Source organism: Ochlerotatus camptorhynchus, unplaced genomic scaffold, assembly GCF_037179485.1.
Source record: "Ochlerotatus camptorhynchus isolate MF236.1 unplaced genomic scaffold, CSIRO-AGI_Acam_v1.1 ptg000429l, whole genome shotgun sequence".
NCBI classification, from domain to species: domain Eukaryota; kingdom Metazoa; phylum Arthropoda; class Insecta; order Diptera; family Culicidae; genus Ochlerotatus; species Ochlerotatus camptorhynchus.
Window position 1 is genome coordinate 1823727 of NW_027040915.1, and position 17131 is coordinate 1840857.

Sequence of the window (17131 nt, forward strand, 5' to 3'; positions counted from 1 at the left end):
GCCAAAGCATTTGCGCTATTAGGATTCATCAGACGCAACACGGTAGTCGACGATGTTTACACAGTAAAGGCACCGCAGTATCCTGGAGTACGCTTGTCCCATCTGGGCGCCGTATAAGACCTGTCAGGACTTGCGTATCGAACAGGTGCAGAGAAGTTTTATTAGATACGCTTTGCATCAGCTGCCATGGCGCTCTGAAGGATCCTGTTAATCCGTGATCTATTGACAGGCGAACAAGATTGTCATATGCTGCATGTTACACTAGTTTACAAATAAAAGTTTAAAAAATGAACTCAATGTTTGCTTCGGTGTAAGGGAAGGGATAACACTAGTTTATAGCATATTCGAACTTTGTACGCTGGTGGTAATTTCTCATGTAAAATCGTATGCGGAATCCAAAAAGGTTTTTAGAAAAAAATCTCTGTTTTCTAGATACATCTAAAAATGAAATTTAACTCATATAAAGACTGTTTACTAAAATACAAATATCTCCGGATGCAATGAAGCTGTATCAATTATTTGAACGCCAAATTAAAGGTGAAAAACTTTGCTTCCGATTCAATCATTTTTCAGTTAGATAAATGGTATTGTTGGCACAACCACTACCAACAAAACTATTTATTTTGCTTAAAAACTTAGCTGAAATCATTTTTTTTTTGAAATATGCAAAAAAATAAAACAAAATATTAATTTACAACAATACCACTAATCTAACTGGAAATTTATATAATAATAATAATTGATATAGCTTTATTACAGCCGGTGATATTTGTATTTTAGAAAACAAACCGTTTTAAAGCCAAATATAGTTTTTCAGCTATGTCTAGAAAACTATCTTACTGAGATTTTTTTGACGGCATTTTTGGATTCAGCGCACGATTTTACATAAGGCATAGGTCAAACATTGAGTTCATTTTTAAAACTTTTATTTGAAAGCTAGTGTAACATGCAGCATATGACAATCTTGTTCGCCTGTCAATAGATCACGGATTAACAGGATCCTTCAGAGCGCCATGGCAGCTGATGCAAAGCGTATCTGATGAAACTTCTCTGCACCTGTTCGATAAGCAAGTCCTGACAGGTCTTATACGGCGCCCAGATGGGACAAGCGTACTCCAGGATACTGCGGTGCCTTTACTGTGTAAACATCGTCGACTACCGTGCTGCGTCTGATATTTCCTAAGAGCGCAAATGCTTTGGCTGTTGCCATGGAAATGTTTGAAACGAAACTTCTTCTTCTTCTTATTCTTCTTCTGCTTCTTCTGCCCTTTATTTAACGTCGGTCTCTGGTGCGCAATCTAGTGCCAATCACCGACGAACATCGATTGCCATCCATTGACGGTAATCGAATGTGCAGGAAGGCAACTTCTACACCTGCGTAGGATATCGCACCCATTCAACAACACATCGCCGGGACCAACGGCTTTACTTCCCTTCCGAAGGAAGACGTGACCAGAGATTTTTATGCCTCAGAAAAATCCCACCGACCTCGGCTGGGATTGAACTCAGACCTATTGGGGTATTAGAAAGCAGTCACGCCTACCACTACACCACCGGCGCCGCCAAACGAAGCTTGCTGTCTACAATTACTCCTAGGTTTGATGCATATATTATGTCACGCTCTAAGGGGGGAGGGGGGTCTAAGATTTTGTGACAAGCAATGCATTAGGTACAGGAAAAAAACGTCACGATAGGGGTGGGGGGGGGTGAGGGGGTAATGTTTTGCTCGATTTAGCGTGACATAATTAATGCATGGGCCCTAAGTCACGCACAGCAAAAAAATAATTTTAATATCACGTCAAAGTGGATGCACTACAATCATGTCGAAAATATGGTGTAATATTACTTGCTAAAAAGGACAAAATTATCATTAATACAATGCATGAACTGACATTACGCTGCTTTTACTGCATTTGTTTATTTATGTGGTCATAAAAATTACATGAAATTTTCGACATGATTGTAGTGCATCCACTTTGATGTGTGTGTGTGTGTGTGTGTACAATCTAACCCCCACTGTCCGGCAGTGTTATTATGGAAGAAAACTGCTTTTTATTACCCTTAAATTAAAGCAGGTTTAGTCCGGGAGTTAGAAGGTGTTAGCTCTATTGCAGCTCCAGTGACCCATTTCAGAATGCCTGGTAATTCACGACCACTCCGAGGTCACTTTTACTTACAATAAGCCCCGCATGTTCACTCTACCTTTATCAAATGGATAATGGTATCATAAACACACTTCCAGATTCAAAAATATTATTTCCAAATCTGGCACGTATATAGTTTTGAAATTTGTTCAACTGTATTAAATCGATTTGAATGGACATTTCTTACCAATTTTGTTTCGAATACCTCTTGATTCATCTGCTGGCAGCACTTACTGCCCTTACCGGCGACCAACCCTTACTCAAATGCTTCAACTTCCCGGATGGCGGCCCGCTTGATTCATTCCATCTTGATGACCTTCTGTTTGCCTATCAGCCTCTTCCACTTTTCGTCCTTCAGATACAAATCCGGAATAAGATCTTTTTTTTTACACCATCAATTTTAGAGTTTTTTTAATCGTTCAAATTGATAAAAACCATAAAAACACAGAGACTTTTTTTTTCGTAGTGCATCCACTTTGATGTGATATCAAAATTATTTTTTTGCTGTGCGGATTGAATTTGTTTGTTCGAGAGTTACATCGTTCATGTAGTAAATCGTACTGACGGAGGTTTGACGGCACATACATAAATGAAACAACAGCCATCTATGTACACTCACAATCATAAGTTTGGGGTCACCATTAAAAAAACATGTAAATGTTGTTTGCTCATATCTCTGCCCCTTAATAACCGATTTTTGATCTTTATATGTCATTTGAAAAGTAGTGACTGATTGTTTTTATAGATAACTGGTTCAGTATATTTAACAAGTTTTGTATAATAAAACTTCACCTAAAGTTACAGCAATTTCCAAAATTCACACCCAATCTGCCCAATTTCGAAATGAATGTGGAAGTAGAACCTTTGTTCTATACCCATCGAGATACATTTGTGAAAGTTTGGCTGAACATTTTAGAATATGCTTTAAAATAATAAAATAGTTATTCAAGTCATCGATCAAAAGTTTGAGGCTACCCCACAGTATCATTTGCCGCTGTTGTACACACCAAAAATTTCTTAATTTTACTGGCGATGTAAACATCCATGCATGCAAACATTCATACATGTAAACTTCCTTTTCACGTAAACTAGAAGCTTGCAAGAAATGTTGCAAACAAAAGTGGACAGTTGCATACAATATGTGGAATATTGCATTACATGTCTCATAAATTTACACGATCTATAATCTAAACTTGTATGATATATGACGCTCCATTTATGTGCATCATAGTAACGGAAAGTTACACTACTTTTTTATAGCTGTGAAAGTTTACTTGAAATTTTAGTTTGAATATTTGGAAAAATATTATGAGGGCACATAGAAACGAAGCAAGATCAATTAATTGCCTTTCAAATACTGGAAAGAGAAAAAATGTACAAACTTTCGCTAATGTATCTCGATAAGTAGAGAACAAATGTTCTACTTCCACTTTCATTTCAAAATTTGGCAGACCCAATTCTGAGAAAATCCGTCAAATATTTCGCTGTCATTTATAGTCAATATAATCGTGATTTTAGGGGTGTTCCGATGATCGAAATTTTCATATCCGGATTTCCCAGTGTAAAATATTTTATAAATCTTTATTTGTCGGCTGGTGGGTACCAAAACCTTTAAATCGATTTATCTCCGTTAATATGGCTCTTCTCGCGGTTTGAGGGGTGTTCAGATGATCGAAATTTTCATATCCGGATTTCCCAGTATAAAATATTTCATTAACCTTTATTTTTCGGCTGGTGGGTTTCCCAAACCTGAAATCGATATATCTCCGTAAATATGGCTCTAATCGCGATTTGAGGGGTAGTTTGGTCACAATAAAAACTTATTTTTCTCCCATCGCTCAGGCGCAATTGTAAGGCAAGATTTGGCTGTTTTAATATTGTTTGTACTTACTTCTTCTTATTATTCGGATTAAGCTAAAAACTTAAAAATGATCAATATTAAATTTTTAAAACAGTCTTTAAAAAACACCAATATGATTTATAAAACCCCAGTGAAAACCCCTAAAAAAGTGTGAATGATCCATACAAAATAACAATATGATCCATTTTTTATGTAAACTTCAGCAACACAATTGTAAGAATGTATCGCTAAAATTCTAAAGAATGAAAATGTTTGAATTACATACTGCAGATGATGCATAAAACATGCAGCAATGGAACTCAAACTAAAGAAAGTGTTCTATGGATGCTTCATTTAGAATCTTCTTAAGAAGCTCTTTTAGAAGCTTCTTTTTTATCGTTGATTTTTTTTTTCTTTCAATATTGCTTTCCGTACTGAGTGCCAATGCTACCGATGCCAGGGAGACAGCTCTATCCTCCGGAAGATCCGAGACATCCATAAAAGTGGTTCATTCATGAAACTGATTTTAGAGCTCCGCAGTTTTCTTCGAAAACATGTGTAAACTGTAATAAAAGGAAGAATTTGGTGTAGTGACAAACATGGACCCTGATAGCCATGGAACTGTCCTCCGAAAGGTCCGGAACATCCGTAAAAGTGGTCAATCCACGAAACTGATCCTAGAGTTCTACGGTTTTTTTTCGAAAGCATTTGAAACTGTGATATAAGAAAGAATTTGGGGTCATGACATAAATATGGACCCGAATGGCCATAGGGCCATCATCTGGTAGGTCCAGAACATCCGTAAAAGAGGTCAACCAATGAAACTGATCCTAGAGCTCCGTAGTTTTTTTTTTTTCAAAAATGTCAGGATCTGTGATATAAGAAAGAATTTGGGGTCATGACATAAACATGTACCTGCATGGCCATGGGATCGTCGTCTGGAAGATCTGGAACATCCGTAAAATGATCAATCCATAAAACTGATCCATCAGTTCTACGGTTTTTTTTCGAAAACACGTGGAACTGTGACAAACAAAATATTTTGGGGTCGTAACAAAACATGGACCAGAATGACCATGAAACCGTCTTCCGAAAGATCCGTAAAAGTGGTGCATCGATGATACTGATTCTAGAACTTCACGGTTTTCTCGAAAAAAAAATCACAGTTTTTTTCACAGTTTCATGTATGAAACACTTTTACGGATGTTCCGGATCTTTCGAATGACGGTCGAATGGCCATCCAGGCTCATGTTTATGTCACGACCCCAAATTAGTTCTCATAACACAGTTCCTAATATTTTTGAAATAAACTGCAGAGCTCTAGGATCAGTTCCATGGATTTATCAGTTTTAAGGATGTTCCAGATCTTCCAGAGAACAGTCTCATACCCATCCAGGTCCATGTTTATGTCATTCATTCCTTTATTTAACGTCGGTCTCTGTTCCGCAATCTAGTGCCAATCACCGACGGACATCGATTGCCATCCATTGCCGACAATCGAATGAAGGCGGCTTCCACACCTGCGTAGGATATCGCATCCATTCAACACACATGGGCCGGGACCAACGGCTTTACTTCCCTTCCGAAGGAAGACGTGACCAGAGATTTTTATGCCTCTGAAAAATCCCACCGACCTCGGCTGGGATTGAACCCAGACCCATTGGGGTGTTAGAAAGCAGTCACGCTTACCACTACACCACCGGCGCCGGCTAGAATGTTTATGTCACGACCTATTTTTTTCTTATATCACAGTTCCAAGAGATTTAAAAATACTGCCGAGCTCTTGAATCAGTTTCATGGATGAACAAATTTTACCGATGCTCCGAATCTTCCGATGGACGGTTCCATAGCCATCCGGGTCCATGTTTATGTCACGACCGCAAATTCTTTCTTGTATTACAGTTGCACGTATTTTTGAAAAAAAAACTGTGAAACTCTAGGATCAGTTTCATGGATGGACCACTTTTATGGATATTTCGAATCTTCCGAAGGATGGTCCTATGGCCATCCAGGTTCAGGTTTATGTCAGGATTCTTAAATCTTTCTTATATCACATTCTTAATGTTTTTGAAAAAACCGCGGAGCTCTAGGATCAGTTTGATTGATCTTTTGGAACTTCCGGAGGACGGTCTCATGGCCATCCGGGACCATGTTTATGTCACGACCCTAAATTATTTCTTGTATCACAAAAAACCGTGGAGCTCTAGAATCAGTTTCATGGATGAATCACTTTTACGTATGTTCCGGATCTTTCGGAGGATGATCCCATGGCCATTCGGGCCCATTTTTATGTCCCGACCCAAAATGCTTTCTTATATCACAATTCTACGTATTTTCGAAAAAAAATCGCGGAGCTATACGATCAATTTCATGAATGGACTACTTTTACAGATGTTTTGGATTTACTGAAGCACGACCCCATAGCCATCTGGGACCATGTTTATGTCACGACCCCAAATTCTTTCTTATAGTACAGTTCCAAGTGTTTTCGAAAAAAAAATCGCGGAGCTCTAGGATCTGTTTCATGGATTGACCAGTTTTAAAGATGTTTCGGATTTTCCTGAGCTCATGAACCCAAATTCTTTTTTATATCACATTTCCTAATGTTTTCAAAAAAAACCGCGGAACTCTAGGATCCGTTTCGTGGATTGACCAATTTTACGGATGTTCCGAATCTTCCGGAGGACCGTTCCGACGTCACCTGGATCCATCCTGGATACTTAGGAACCATGACTGTATTCTGGCTAATTATGAACATTTGAGCTCATTAATCTAATTTATGGATCTTAGGCCACTTACAAAACCCAGAAACACTCCTTTAAAAAAACGTGTAACGACTGTTTTCGTGTTTGAATAAAGTAGACGAACCTATTTTTAATCTTTATACAATCAAAATAATCATCAAGAAATAGCTAAGATGGCTAAGCCGTTGCACGTTTTTCGGAGGCATCGTATTAGGAGTGTTATTAAGTTCGCCAATTTGATTTTTTATGGGTCAACTTTGTCAGTTTATGGTTCATTGTTGATAGTATAATGGATGATTTGCAATATGTTTATTGGTAATTCTTGCAATTTCATTGCTCATTCTTTAGAAATTTAGCGGTACATTTTAACAATTGTGTTTTTAAATTTACATAAAATATGGATCATATTGATATTTTTTATGGTTCATTCACACTTTTTTTAAGGATTTACTCCGGTGTTTTATGGATCATTTAGTTTTTTTTTTTTTTTTTTAGGAATGTTTTTCAATATTTCAAACATTGTTTTATCAAATATAAATGTGCATACTTCGGGTTGCTGTTGCTTATCGCATCTTAGCTTATTGCGTGCCCTCTACCTATTTCGATGCCAGTTCAATTTTTGCAATAGTATAATTTTGTGGGAAGCAAGGCTGTCATCTGATTATTCAATGCGCGCAATTTACTGATTTTCTTAAATATACAAATTGAGAATCATGCAAACACAAAGTTTGCTTGAGTCTCCTTAATAAAGATATAAAAAAAAAAAAAGTTTGCTTGACTTTCATCCTGCACAAGTGTAAAGCAGCGGAGAAGAGAAGACAGACACACACCCACAAATAACGAAAGCTCAATGTGTAGCCATCGCACCGACGGCTCCGTCGCAAAGAGCGCCACTCAGTGTATGGTTGCAAATAGTATTGATTGTTGTATTATATTCGCTCCCTGCGCCGCACGGAGTGTACTGCTCATTGTGTGGATCGCTTTCTCACGGATTAGTTGGAAAAGAGTGTACGAAGTATTTGGGAGAACTACACACTCTTTGAAGAGTGTTGTGAGATACATACAGAAAGTTGCTTTGCTAACGCTCTGAGGTGCTTTCCAACCCTGGTGGCAAGTACAATCATACTCTCTGCCAAGGGAAGTCGAGAAATCTTCCAACCCGAAAAATTCCTAGACCGGACCGGGAATCGAACTCAGCCACGTCCAGCATGGTCTTGCTTTGTATCTGCGTGTTTTTCGACTGAGTTAAAGGAGGCCCAACTTTGTGCTTACAGATTATACTAAACTAAGTAATAGAGTAATAGAGTAACAAATATGACAATCCAAGCTCTTTTAGACTTATATACGGACATCATTTATGCGGCGCATCATTTTTGAGGTTCTATCCACTAATATTTTTCCCGAAATCTGCGATTCGCAGTTAAGTTTACGCGTATAGAACACTTAAAAAACGATTTCAATATCAGCTCATAATCTCATAATGCTCATAATCTCAGCAGCAATCAGAATAAAATAAAAAAAAATCATCTTTTCATTTTATTGAATTCAATCATAAAGCATTTTTTTTTCTAGTTTTCAATATGAACGAATCTGTTTTAAAACGGTTTTAAAAAGGTATGAATGGCATTGACGAAAGCAAATAATAAATGTTAATGTTCTCATAATGGTTTTTAAGAATAAATATGGAATAGAAGTTGAATGGCATTTCTTCGCAGCATCGCATGGAAAAGGTCCATATGAGGCTAAAGGAGGAACACTGAAACGTATGGCTACCAGAGCTAGTGTAGCTATAGAACGTGAACATCCGATCAAAAATGCAAAGAACAATTCAGTATATTTACTATACGATTGGGCTCAGAAGCGGAACAATCTGGTGACCACTAGCGTGCACAGGAATCTTGTTAAGGAGGGACATTTTTTACTATGAAGCATTTAATCTGGGAATGGGGAGTACTCCAAAGTGCGTGGGAGATGGTGCTGTCCAACCACCACTGTTTCCCTATTGTTTAATTTAGCTAATTTTATTTATTTTTTGCTCCGGTGGTGGTTCATCTTCTTTAATGCAAACTGCTTTCAGACAGCCAATGGAAATTGGCAATTTAATCCCATCGACGATGTCGATGACGAACCATCCCGAAGTACCGCCAGTCGGGGTGACAGAAAATGATGCCGAACATTCAACATGTTTTAAAGATGATATAAAGGACAAACCTGAGTATAGTACAACGCACATAAACAGATGTAACTTTTTAACCACGGTAACAAATGACTTGAAATTTTCAGAGAAGATACATATACGAATTTTTAGTAAGACAACAATAGACCAAGGTTCAATGGCAAACAAAGACCCACTTTTCAATTAGGGAATCCAAAAGTCTTTAAACTTTGTACAATTGCGAAAAATTCCATCTGCAGAATTCCTTGAGGTTCTTTTCGAATTTTTTTAGAACTCTATGAGCTCTTTTGAAATTCTTCTCAGAAGCCCTCTGGAATTATTTTTAGAATTCTTCTTGACTTTTACTCAGAACACCTTGGAACTGAAATTCCTCAAAAGTTTCAGAAGAATATCCTAAAAAAATATTTCCGGAATGATCTAGAAATTATCAGTACTCCCTTGAAGTTTTCCTCAAAATCCCTTTGGGATTTCACTCAAATTAAATTTCTCGGTATTCCTTTCGGAATTATCTACAGGATTCACTAAAAACTACGCGAAGAATTTTCTTGGAATACTCCCCAGAAATCCTTTGGAACTGTCCTCTGAATTCAATGTCCTTGAGGTTCTTCACAGAAGTTCACTGGAATTATAATTAGAACTCTTCGTGATTTTTTTTTTCAGAATACCTTCGAACTGAATGAGCTGGAAATTATCCTCGGAATTCGCTTGAAATTTTACTTAAAATCTCTTTGGGATTTCACTCAAATTTGATTTTCTCGGCATTCTTTTCGAAATTATCTTGCAACTACAGGGTGCGTGACGAATTTTTGCAGTAAATGGCATATTTGAGAAAAAATACACCAGTTAGTTATTCTAGCAATGAATTTTGTGCGATTTTTTTTCTTTCGCAACATATGGAAGTTGTAAGTAAATTCATTCAAAAAAATTGCCTTCTCTTTCGACGACTGTAGTTAGACGCTTCCGGAAACTGCAGTATGCACGTTTTAAAATGTTTCGATCCATAGATGTCATCACTGCCTTGATTTTAGCTTTTAGCGACTTAAGTGTGGTGTGAGGGGTTCTATTGGTATCCCGTTGGACGACGCCCTATACAAAATAATCCAACGGATTGATATCGGGACTGCTTGGGGGCCAAATTTCTTCCTCCCAAATTTACGAAATATTTTCCGTATGCCATTTCTGTGCTTTATTAGCAGTATGAGCAGGTGCTCCGTCTTATCACTTTTCCAAGCCTTTTTTAATATTATACACTGTTCTTTCAGACATATTTACCGACTGAATTATTTCTTTCATGCATACTCCGGCGCGCAACAAAGTGACAACGGCTGACTGATTGCTCTCTTGTTTCGACATCTTTACGTTTACTCAACATTGTTTGTTTAAATCTTACACCTAACAGTATAAGCTATCCAGTGCTGCCAAATATATCTAAATCATGATGCACTAGCATGAGAAATTACTATTTGAAATTTACTGCAAAAATTCGTCACGCACCCTGTATCTGCAAGATGCACTAGAAATTATCCGCAGAATTTTCTTTGAATTCTCCCCAGAAATATTTTGGAACTGTCATAAGAATTCAATATCCTTGAGGTTCTTCTCGGAATATTTAAGAACTTTTTTTTCAGAACACCTTGGAACTGGAATTCCCCTAAAGTTTCAGAATAATTTCCTCTGCATTCTCCAGAAATTCGTCCTACAACAAAAGCTTGAAATTATCCTCGGAATTCCCTTGAAAATTTTCTCAACATTCCTTTGGAAATTCATTCAAAATTTAATTCTCTCGGTATTCTTTTCGAAATTATCTTGGAACTACCTGCAGAAATTATTCGCAGAATTTTCATGGAATCATCCCCAGATATTTTTTTGTTTTTTAAACTGTCCTCAGAATTCAATACCCTTGAGGTTCTTCTCGGAAGTCAAGTTTAAGTTGTCCGTCCATTCACCAAAAAGTCGTTGTTTTTATACCAGAAATGTTCAATAAAGCTTGCCATCCCCCCCCCCCCCCCTCCATTCAGCAGAACTGTGCAGCTTGCCACTCCATGCAGCAGATTGTTGCAAATCTTCCACCAAAAATTTGCGATACAAACTTGCCCCCAGAAAATTTTACACCAGAAAATTTCAATTGATCGTATGCAAATTTTCCACCGTGATAGTTCAATAAAAATTGCTTCTCCAATCTTCTGATTGGTGCAGATTTCCTTTTTCCATTTTTCACCAGACATTTTCAATAAAGCTTGCTTCTTCTATCATCAGAATGTTGCAGGTTTTCCAACAAATATAGCTTGCCCCTATTTTCAGATGTTCCATCATAAATTTTCAGTAAGGCAGCTTCCTTTAAATCATTAGAGTGGCGCAAATTTTACACCATAAATTATTATTAATTTTTATATGATAGATGGAGTAGATGAAAGCAAAGAGTTGATAGTTCCGTTAGAGTACGGCAGTGTGAAGATTGCATATAGATATTAGAATAGCGACCTAGGACAACTTTTAAGGAAGGTACAAATCGGTTTTTTCATCTCTCTTTACCAAACTCCCCCTTTGGAGAGGGATGGTGAGAGGTGTATCCCCCCCCCCCACCACTGGAAAAAAGAGATAAAAACCGACCGCTCAAGTACCAACGGTGTGTTTGAAACAGTTCTACCGATTTTTTACCGCACTTCAGTTGTTATTTGAAGGAAGGCATCCAGTCGTAGGTTTGGAAATTGCAACTATTCTAATATCTATATGCAATCTTCACACTGCCGTACTCTAACGGAACTATCAACTCTATGCTTTCATCTACTCCATCTATCGTATAAAAATTACCACTACAGTCTGTTATTTGAAATTAGCATCTTCAACTATGTAAATCGTTGACTTCACGTAGAAGTAATACTAAAAACATATAGTCAAAGTGGATTATTAATTTGTTTATCTATTCAGCAGAAAGATACAAATTTAATATCAAAAATTTTCCAAAAAGCTTTCCACCAGAAGTTTACATTAAAGCTTAATGTAAAATAAAGCTTGTGCCTTCATTTACCAGACCAGTGCAAGTTTTCCACCAGAAATTTTCCGTTCATTAATTTAACCAGAGCGATGAAAATTTTGCATCAGACGGCGAATTTTTTCAACCTAAAATTTACCCTCTTCTTTTAACCCTCCATGGAAAACCTTAAAAAAAATAACACCAGAAATTTATTGTATGCACCACTGTTTTGCAATTTTTCGACCAAAAAATTTCATTGGAGTTTGCTTTTTCATGCACCTTTGTGGTGCAATTTTCATGCACCATCTCAAAGGAATTGACGCAATAAAAAGTTGTCACTGCCTTGATTTCATGAAATAAAGTTATTTCACCTTCAGATCAAGTTATCAAGAAATCAAGTTATTTTATATAATAATTTTGTCAATGTGGAAATAAAAATCTTATTTATAAAAGGGGAGGCAATTGCCCCCACCTTGCCCCAACCTGTGCACGCCAGTGCTGATGACTCATATTTTCTTTTGATATGCAAAATTTTCAGCCAATTAAAAAAATACGAAAATTATTGGATTTGCGAATTTGCTCCTATGCAACCCCATCACAATTTGTTTGAAAAATACTCACATTAGTTTCCGCCAGTTCCTGGTAGTAGGACTCGCCGCTACCACGCCGGGACCCGACGCACATGGCACGCCGCAGCAAGCTGGAGATGATCGAACAGAGACCGCATCGTTGCATTACCCCATCGACGGAGCCCTGGCGGGAGTTGCTCAAGCTGGTCGTGGTTTCGGTCGTGGTCGTCGTTGCGGTGTTCAGGCGACCTTCTGACGAAGCGCCTCGGGATCCCTTCGACGCGGCCACTTTGGAAGATTTTTCTGCCTCCTTGCACTCACCGAAAGATCAAAACACCGAGAAGAACAACTACCACCTAATGCGGCCGCTTGCCTAACTGTGGAGCCTGAGCGATCGTCTGCCGAACCCGATTAAACATTAAACAGCACGCGAACACGCTAACATTGACATCAATTTTGATTGCTTGCGAACGATTGCTCACACTTTTCGGGAACAACAAATTGACAACCAACCGTTTCTTCCCGCAGGACTTTTCCTCAATTTAATTTTGTTACACTTGTAAAACACTCCAAATACACGCGTCACACTTATGTCGTTACAATATTTTCACTTCCTTCAGCAGCGCATGGAACCGGGCCTGTTTTACTCAGCTGCTGTCGTGCTCCGATTTTCCTTTTTTTCGCGTATTTTTTCCCGAACAAACAACCCGAGTGGAATTTATTTCTGATGATACATTTACTTCTCCACAATACACCTTTTTGCACACACTTCCCCTTTCCACCACTCGTCTCACTCCAGGTTCGTCTGCCCTCGTGGCATGGAAAACTGATTTCAGATCCCCGCACCGGTTCACATCCTCGCCATCCGAACCGGAGACAGAAAGCCCGCTTGAACAAACATTTACATTTACGTATGGCTGTTCTTCTGCTACCTTTTTTTATTATTGTAGCATTTATTTTATTTTACCAACCACCAATAACGGACAGCGAGAAAAACATCGATTAAAAATTTTAATTTATTTTCTCATTTTTTGGTGACACCTTTCATTGTTGCACCACTGCACTGACTGCGGCGAGCTCGTACACACCAACACACCACCAAGTATTAAAACGGCATGTTTTCCGAGCAAACGGGGTGTGTATGCGTTATTGGATCTTTTGCTCTGCAAGCTGGGGATGGATAAAGCATCGAATGTTGGGAAGCACCATGGAAGTTTACGGCGGTGGGAAATCGCGGGTTGACGTGCTTCGCGTTGCTGGTGCTGTTGTTCGCTGCTGCAGGGGAAAATAAAAATAAGAGATTTGTTTGGATTGCGCTGCCAATTATGATGAATAAATCAGACCTCAGTTGGGTAGGTAATCCGCGGTCTTTCTTTTCACGAATTTCTCTCATGTTGTCGCACTCACCGCTTGACGGGAAAGGCCATCGATATTCAGGCACACGTGTTCGCAACGGATGTTATCAACGTTAACGGTGTTGTTTGGTTTACGTACTTGGATATGAGAGTCAGTTGACGCACTTTTGGTCAAAGGAGTCGCCGATTGTTTTTTTTTTTAACTTTTATCAAACGATACCGTAAGTATTTAAATTCATAACGGAAGAAATATGTATGTCAAAGATTATCACAATTCAAGTGGTTTGTTGATAGAAGTATTGCGCATTTTGCAACAAATAGACTTCTGCACTAATAATAATCGATATCGATCGAATATTTCGATACGTAGTGCAATATTACTTTCAAAATGGTCAAATTATTTTCTGCGCAGAAGTGCAAAAGGTGCATTATATGGCAGAAATTTTTTTCCAAGAATAATGTGAAGTTTGAACTTAGCAGCTTTTTCAGCTATTAGTTGGTAAATGTGTGGATATCAATGGGATTTTTATTCAGCACCAAAGAAAAAGAAGTTAGAGCCTTATTCCAAAATGTAGGATGCTACAAATATTTCAAAGCATGATGGTTAAAAATTAGGTACAGTTTTATCTATCAAAAAGACCACAAGCGACAACATGAGAGATTTCACGATTACCTTATCCGAAGTGAAGTTTCCGTATGTTTTCTAGGTGAGCGGGCTGGAAAACTAGCTGCTAAACACTATTAATTACACCACTTTTTCACACCACCTGTATCGATGCTAATTAGCCCCTGATCGGTCCGGTTGTTCGTCATCACGCGCACTTCCGATCGGTGTCTCGTGTATTTGTCGCTAAACTAAACGCCGTCCACGCCGCACTCGGTCAGTGTGTCATATATCACTCGATGTAAAACAGCCGGTAAAACAACATCCCGATCCCGATGGTCGTCAAAGCTAGTCTCAGCAGCAGCTCAAATGTTTCAAAGACGCGATTTTATTCCTCCCACGCGGGCAAGACACATGACTCCTCGTGCGTGACGAAAGTATACACCCATATCCACAAACACACACACATACACGCAGAACCAGCAGACAAAAATCGTCAACCAAATGCTCGATTCATTCTCGTCATCACTGCTGTTTGAAGAATATGATGATGATACTCGGATAGACCGACTAGATCGGTGAATCTATACACGCTGATTCGTAAATTAGCGGTAGGTGATGAGACTATTCTCAAAAGATATAGTTATTTATTTATGACGACGACAGACGGTGAGAGTAAATGATGTTAGCGTCAGATTGACGCTGACCACTCAAGCATCAGAGCCAGAAAAATTGACATCAATCTACCTAATGGAATGAATTTCCATGCTTAGATAATCGGCGTTGCGAAATTTTTTGAATATTCTCGGAGGAGAATATGACAAATGCGGTCAGAATGGATGTTCTACTAGTGATCAGGATCACAAGAGTGTCGTGAAAGCGTTTAAGCGGAATCCCAATGCTTCGGTCAGGGATGTGGCCAAAAAGTTGAATCTGTCCAAATCTTCCGTTCAGAGAGCCAAGGACCGGGAGGGACGGAAACTATACACCCAGATGCTGACGAAGCCTCATTGTCTCATCATGGATGATGAAACTTACGTCAAGGTGGACTTCCGGCAGCTTCCGGGGCTACTGTTCTTCACCGCCCAGCATAAGTTTGATGTTCCAAAGGAAGTAAGGTAGCAGAAACTTTCAAAGTTTGCCAAGAAATACATAATATGGCAAGTGCTCATGTGGCAAACGGAGTGCGCCGTTCGTGACTACCGGGACTGTAAACGGGGAGATCTACCTTAAGGAGTGTCTACAGAAGCGTCTGCTTCCTTTGTTGAAGCAACACGAGGGCCCTACGATCTTCTGGCCGCATCTAGCTTCGTGCCACTATTAAAATGTTGTCCTAGAGTGGTACGAAGCCAACGTGGTCACTTTCGTACCCAACGACATGAACCCCCCAAACGCACCGGAACTAAGACCCATCGAAATATACTGGACTATTATGAAGCAATACACAAGCATCCCAAGAAGGTCAAATCTGAGAAAGACATGAAGAAAAAGTGGAATTCCGTACAGAAGAAGCTGCTGCCAGATCTTAATGAGTGGAATTAAGCGTATCTTAATGAGTGGAATTAAGCGTAAGGTGCGAGCATACGGTTATAGTTTTGAAGTTGAATGAAATAAATATGCCAAAATCTTACTTATGGGTTATATTTTTTTTGTCTGACAGTTTGAAAAGGATCGGTCTACTAGGTAATTTTCTATAGCGTTTTAAGCCGTGATGTAATTTGATGTGGGACACACTTTATCATCGGCATCACCTGTTGAACCATTAATTCAATACTTTAGATAAGCTTAGTTTTAGTCCAACTAGGGTAAGTGAGCCAGTTATGACACAATCCCATATACGTAATCAGGATGTCGACTAAACGAAGAAAACAAAATTCCCTGATATTCCCTGATTTTCCAGCAATTTAAAAAAAAAAAAAACAGGTATAGTGCCTACCCGTTTTTGGCAATGCAACCCCATCAGTGCTTTATGGGCAGTTTTTTTTATGAAATACCACACGGACCTCTAACCCATGAGGAGTGGTCCAGTACAAATTCAAATTAAATAAAGCGTTCGATACATTCTATAAAATGCAAAAAAAGGGAGAAATCTCGTGTTGCCAAAAGCGGAAAGGATCCGCATTATACCCCTCCATATTCATGATGACCAGCAAATCTCGATTAGAATTGTTTCGGAATTTTGTAAATGTTCGCCGTTTAGGTATTTTAATTAAGCATAAAACTGAATGCGATTAAGCCGAAGATTAAATGGGTAAATTAAAACAGCAGCACCTTTGCTGGATCTTGAATTTGGTTCTGCGACAGGTTTGAAGTCTTCGAAATTTTTGTATGAAAATTTCTCTCGAAGCTTTACAGGGTTATATTTATTGTTCTCAAGCTTTTCCTTTAGATTAATTACCTGTCACAGAGATCTTTCCAGAATTCTTCTAAATTAAACTTGAAATTGTTTCTAGACATTCTCCGTAGAACACTAAGAATTCACTGGTGCTTCATTTTTTTTTTAATTTGCATGAAACTCTCCGTAGAATTTCCATACAATGCACCTCAGATTCTCGACCGACAATTGAAAAGGGCCTACTAGCTTTTGTGAACAAAACTTGTAATCACCCTTCCCTGCTAACACCAGGGGTAATTCTCCAGCCGAGAATTGTCTTAAAATTTTGCTCAGAATTATTTTGTAGGTCTCCTATAAATTCTTCTGGAAATTGCATGGAATTATCATTAA

At 38.5% G+C, this 17131-nt stretch overlaps 1 protein-coding gene across 3 annotated transcripts in view; it reads right to left on the reverse strand.

Moving 5' to 3' along the window:
- Positions 1 to 17131, reverse strand: part of LOC135711271 (3',5'-cyclic-nucleotide phosphodiesterase regA-like) — a 648988-nt gene that overhangs the window by 588368 nt on the left and 43489 nt on the right. For 2 of the 3 annotated variants that reach the window (XM_065234073.1, XM_065234071.1), the window contains exon 2: positions 12500 to 13722. In XM_065234073.1, the coding sequence (XP_065090145.1) occupies positions 12500 to 12613 (114 nt within the window). In that variant the 5' untranslated portion in view covers positions 12614 to 13722. The remainder of the gene's footprint in view (positions 1 to 12499; positions 13723 to 17131) is intronic. The other variant, XM_065234072.1, reaches the window with a different exon arrangement.